Source organism: Halyomorpha halys, unplaced genomic scaffold, assembly GCF_000696795.3.
Source record: "Halyomorpha halys isolate HHAL.00 unplaced genomic scaffold, Hhal_1.1 Scaffold99.1, whole genome shotgun sequence".
In the NCBI taxonomy this organism is placed as follows: Eukaryota; Metazoa; Arthropoda; class Insecta; order Hemiptera; family Pentatomidae; genus Halyomorpha; species Halyomorpha halys.
This window is the reverse complement of record NW_027108239.1, coordinates 1,160,835-1,166,142: the sequence shown is the minus strand read 5'-3', so window position 1 is coordinate 1,166,142 and position 5,308 is coordinate 1,160,835. Positions and strand designations below refer to the sequence as shown.

The 5,308-nt window shown below is 27.2% G+C and overlaps 1 protein-coding gene across 2 annotated transcripts in view; it reads left to right on the top strand.

The window, feature by feature from the left end:
• Positions 1 to 5,308, top strand: part of LOC106677433 (high affinity cAMP-specific and IBMX-insensitive 3',5'-cyclic phosphodiesterase 8) — a gene marked incomplete in the record, with an annotated part of 452,021 nt that overhangs the window by 432,226 nt on the left and 14,487 nt on the right. For both annotated transcript variants that reach the window (XM_067046608.1, XM_067046609.1), the window contains 1 exon segment: positions 3,070 to 3,177. In XM_067046608.1, the coding sequence (XP_066902709.1) occupies positions 3,070 to 3,177 (108 nt within the window).

Here is a 5,308-nt window from a genome sequence, read left to right as displayed (position 1 = left end):
TAATTAAATATGTAAGTAAAATAACATAATTAAAGAAATAAAAATATAAAGTTATATAATGCAAAGAAACAAAGAAATATAAAAACAGTATAAAAAAACAAAATATAAAGTTAAGTTGGACAAAAGAAGTGATTTGAAAATATGACGATAATAATATGTTGTGAACATAACTAATAATGTGGGTAAGGAAAAATAATAAAAAAATGGAGAAGGAGAAGGAGATAAAAGAAAGATAAGAAAAAGAAAAGAAAACATAGAACTAACCTGCTTAAAGGAGATTGGAAATCTAAGAGAGCTCAGCGTCGCGTGCGGTAAGATTCAGAGTTAATAAATAGGTTACAAAGAAGAATAAATTATCAAAAGGTGAGAATACATTACAAGTAATTTGGATGGGTAAAAATAAGAAATTGAAAATAATGTTAATGGGGAAAAACTTACAGCAAGGTGACGACAAATAGTTTAAAAAAATGTAAAAGAAAATAAACTAAAATAGCAAGAGATGCAGTATATGACATGTGATCAGTGTAGCAGAGGGGTAGGGTCTTTAAGTTGTGAGTAAAGATTAGATAGTATGTTGTGAGGTCTAAAAGCAATATAGTTAGGTATAGCAGAACGTAAGAATTTTTTGGATGTTATCTGAAAGAGAGGGGTTGTATTTAAAACCGACAAACATAACTTATTGTTAACATATTCCCAAATAGTTAATTTATTAAAAAAGTAGCGATGTTAATTCTCCCATGTTATTTTTTAAACCATTTGTCTTCACCTTTCTATATGTTTTTCCCCTTTAAAAGTTTTTAAAAACATTTTCAATTTCTTATTTTTATCCATCCAAATAACTTGTAACGTATTCTCACCTTCCGATAATTTTGCCTTCTTTGTAACGTATTTTTAACTCTGATTTTTACTGCAAGCGCCGCTGAGCTCACTTAGATTTCTGATCTCCTTTAAGTAGGTTAGTTCTATGTTTTATTCTCTTTTTCTTATCTTTCTTTTACCCTCTTCTCTTCTCTATTCTTTTCTTATTTTTCCTTCCCCATGTTATTAGTTATGTTCACCATATATTATTATTGTCATATTTTCTAATCACTTTCTTTGTCCTACTTAACTTTATATTTTGTTTCTTTATTTGTATTCATATTTCTTTGTTTCTTTGCGTTATATAACTTTATACTTTTATTTCTTTAATTATGGTATTTTACTTACATATTTAATTACCTATATATACATTTTATTTTTTACTACTTTCATTACTTTATTTTTATTAATTTTCATTGTGTATTATTATTTACTTGTATCATTCTGTTTATATTTTCTCTTTTTATTTATTTATTTTTTATTTATTCATTGGTTGTTATCTTGTTCTTTGTTCTTATCCCTGATGAAGGCTGGAAATTCTAGCCAAAACGTTGGCACTATTTAATAAGTTTTTTTATAACTTATTTGTGTTATTTTCTGACTGGACCCCCAACCATTTTCTCCTCATATATATTATTCACGGTCAACTATCTTCTCATCATTGTAAAAAAATTAACTTCTAACTGCTGCGATCTCTTCTAGTACCAACCAATTAATCAATTATGAAGTACATTCATGATTTTTAGTATTTCACATGTTTAGTAATCATTTTCGTTAATCCATAAAAAGAAAATGTTTCCTCATGAAAAGCACAGTTGAATTATTAATATTTCTTGGCCATATATTTTGTTTTTATTTCATTGGACAGTTTTTAATTACTAGTGGTAAAACATGATAGAGCTGATAATCGCTCATCTTATCCGAACTATCTATTTAAATAGTCACAAGTAACAAAGCAATCTCAGAAAGGTTGCAAATTTTTCATCTACCAATAAAATCAAGTAGCCAAATACCAAAAAAAACCTCTCAACTTCTTTTAAATAAAATAAAACATTATTAAATGTGGAAGTTTCTCATTCTCCTTTAGAATGAGGAATATATTCATATAAATAAATATTTATAGCCATACTGACATGATTATAGCCATTTTAAGCTGGCATTGAAGATCTACCAAAGAGATTTGTCAGATTTTTTGTAAGTTTCCCCATTTAAGAATTATGGATTTTCAAAATGGTAGGACATTGAATGTACAGTTTTTTTTTAAAATGACCCACTCAAGAATTTATTCATCTTCAAACGCTGGTAATTTTTTATTGCACATTTTCCTTGTCTTGCATTTGATGGAAAATGTGTCCTAGTTCAATCTTTTTCTGAAAATTCTTCTGGAAGACTGTTGGTCAAATAATAATGCCTTTGAGTTACGAATGTCAGAGCGGTTCCCTTGCATCTAAGTGGTTTTAGTATTGGTACCTCTTTCTCAACTTAATCATCATTGTAATCTTTGTCAGCATTGTTTATTAACAGGATGTTTTGAGCAATCTCTCTATCGTTTGGGATTCAATTTGTTGAGATGTCAGAGTCTACCAGAATGTAATCCCTCAAGTTTTCTTTTTCTCAGTCTCGTTCTAATGGTATACATGTAAATCAGGTGATTATTATTTCTTATGGTTAAGATGTGGGTTTTTATAATTGGGTAAATGAACAAGGGTGATTAACTTTTTCTCATAATGCTGGCTCTTATATTCAAGGTTTTATTATAACAGAGTTTCTTACAAGCTAGTTATGCTGTATAAAATATATTTATATCTTATTAAATGTTTGTGAATATAATCAAAATTACAATTTTTTTTATAACAATATTTTATCACATCTATTACCAGAACAGATTTTTTGTATCTAGAATCTCATTCCAAAATAGCTGTATTGGTTATAGTCACTTGTAAAAAATAATAAGTAAAATATAAAATATGAATTAAATTTGAGAAACTAAGGTATTAGGATTAGTTATTCCATCTTTTTAGCTTTTATAAATGATCTTTTTTACTATTATAAAAATAGATTGAAGTAGCATATAGAACATTAAAATTAGTTCTTTTCATATCATTTGTTAATGTTCCATTTAAATAATAAAATTATGATTGGCCTTAAAGAGTCCCTAAACTTTTCTAGTCTTATTTTTATCTCAATAATTGAGGATTCTGTTGATTGTAGGTAATGGATATATTACGTACCACTGAGCTATATACTTCACACCTAAAAGCTGATAATTTGAGAGCAGAAGATCCTGTAACAACAAATCTTATTGCTGCATTAGTATCGGTAAGTCCTTTCATAGTTTAATTCTTAATTGTTGTTAATTATTACCAAGTATATCATTTATTGATTTGTCTGCATGTTCATTGGCAAGCTAACTTCAATTCCTGAAGTATTCCAAGATCGATTACCCTTCTGTCATTAAGGTCAGCTTAACAGTTTGGTTGCTTTAACTATTATCCAATATTGGTATTTTCTTAATAATTTGAAAGTTATTTTACTTTTTATTCTATTTTTATATGGCACTTAAACATTAAATGAAGAGGCTAAAATTAATTATCTAAGTTATTTTTAATCTTATGTAGTAGTATGGCTTTGAATTGTTTTCCCTATTTTCAGCATTCTTTTAATTTTGTTTTCTTTTAATTATGTTTTTTTCTATAAACCATAGAATCACTTAAGTTGAATTTATATTTTGCTTGGAAATACTGTGCATAAATGTGGTTCTCTTAAGTGATACTGAAATATTACCTGTACTTGGACAGCCTGAAATTAATGGATTTTAAAAATAGATATTGATTTTAATCTGTTTTTGGAAGCTATTAGCAAGTCCCCTATGTATTTTTCATCCTTAAAATTGTTCGCATTTTAATTTGTTTCAGCACTAAATGTGAGGTTACAGAACACAATAACATTTTAGTCTCTCAGCAAGTTATTAATTATGAAACTGTTGTTAGAATGCAGTTTAATTTAAGATGAAACAAGGTTATCTGTTGCCAGAATATAAATCTACTCCATCTCATTCAATTCATTCAACAGCTTATTGATTCTTACTGCACTTTTTATTTTCATTTAAATTATGTTTTAAATGTGTAATAATGGGTGAGTACATAAATTAGGTAATTAAATAAAAGCAATAGTTACATCCAACTTATGGGTTATTATATCATAAGGGTTAATAACTCTTTAGAAACATTGAGAAAACAAAACTAACAGTGTTTAAACCAACAATTGAGCATTTTATGTTTGCTATTTTAAGCCACAGATCAAAAGAAAAAATAATTATTGTTTTTGTGTGTTAAGAAATAGTTGAGTGCTACCAAGATCTGCATCACTTCAGTCCTATCTCACAGCACTTTGAAAATAAAATTAATATAATAATGTTCTTCACCAAAAAATTAATATATGTATATATATATACTCACTTACACACAAACACGATACCATTGTACTTTGTACTATTTTATAAAATTGTATTCAGTTGTAATCATCAGTTTTGTGAAATGACATAGAATAAGTGTTGCCAATTCGATAATTAGTTTTGTGGTTTTATAATTCAATAATTACCAAAATAAATGTAAGTACTGAAATATCAGACACAACACAGCATTAGTTGGTAATCGGAAATATTTTTAATTTTTTTGTAGTATTCTGAACTTTGTACATTTAATATTAAATTAAAAGTTGTTTAAAATAAACTTATGGTTGATTAATGTCATGATAATGCTTTTAGTCCTAATATGATCGGTATAATTGCTTGAGTAATACCATTATTTTTTTTTTTTTTAGTAAATCATTAGAACCAAATTTTCATTTTTTGGGTAATATGTGAAAATTTAATTTTGTCATTTTAAAAACACAACATCTTAGGGGAAAAATTTGAGTATTTGAGTTAAATTATTCTTGTCACATACAGAGTATATTTTCTTTCCGCTTATATATTTATTTATTTATTTTTATTTTATTTTTATTTTTGTTTTTTTGCCTAGCGGGAAAGATTGGCAGAATGCGGGATTTCAAGTGATTTGCAGCAGGTTTTGGTGAGACAGAATTGGCAACACTGGCTAGTTATTTCCTGAACTGGTATGTTAGAAATGTGTTGTGTTATGTAAAACATTTAGTGCTGTTATTGAAATATTTGTCTGTGTGTTTATTTTATTTTATTGGTTAATATTTATAACCTGGAAATTATGGCTTTTTATTAGTTTCATTAAATTGTGGTTCAAATACTTAACCCTTTGAGGATGGGAGGGAAAGATAGAAAGCTATACTATGGAGATGGTGATCTTGGAAACCTAAACAGCTCTATGAAACAAAATACTCTTGTTCCTTTCACAGCTCCTAAACAAATTGAGACAAATTGTTTTTGTTTGTATTTTTATAGCTCACTGAATAAAACTGTATAATTATATATGTG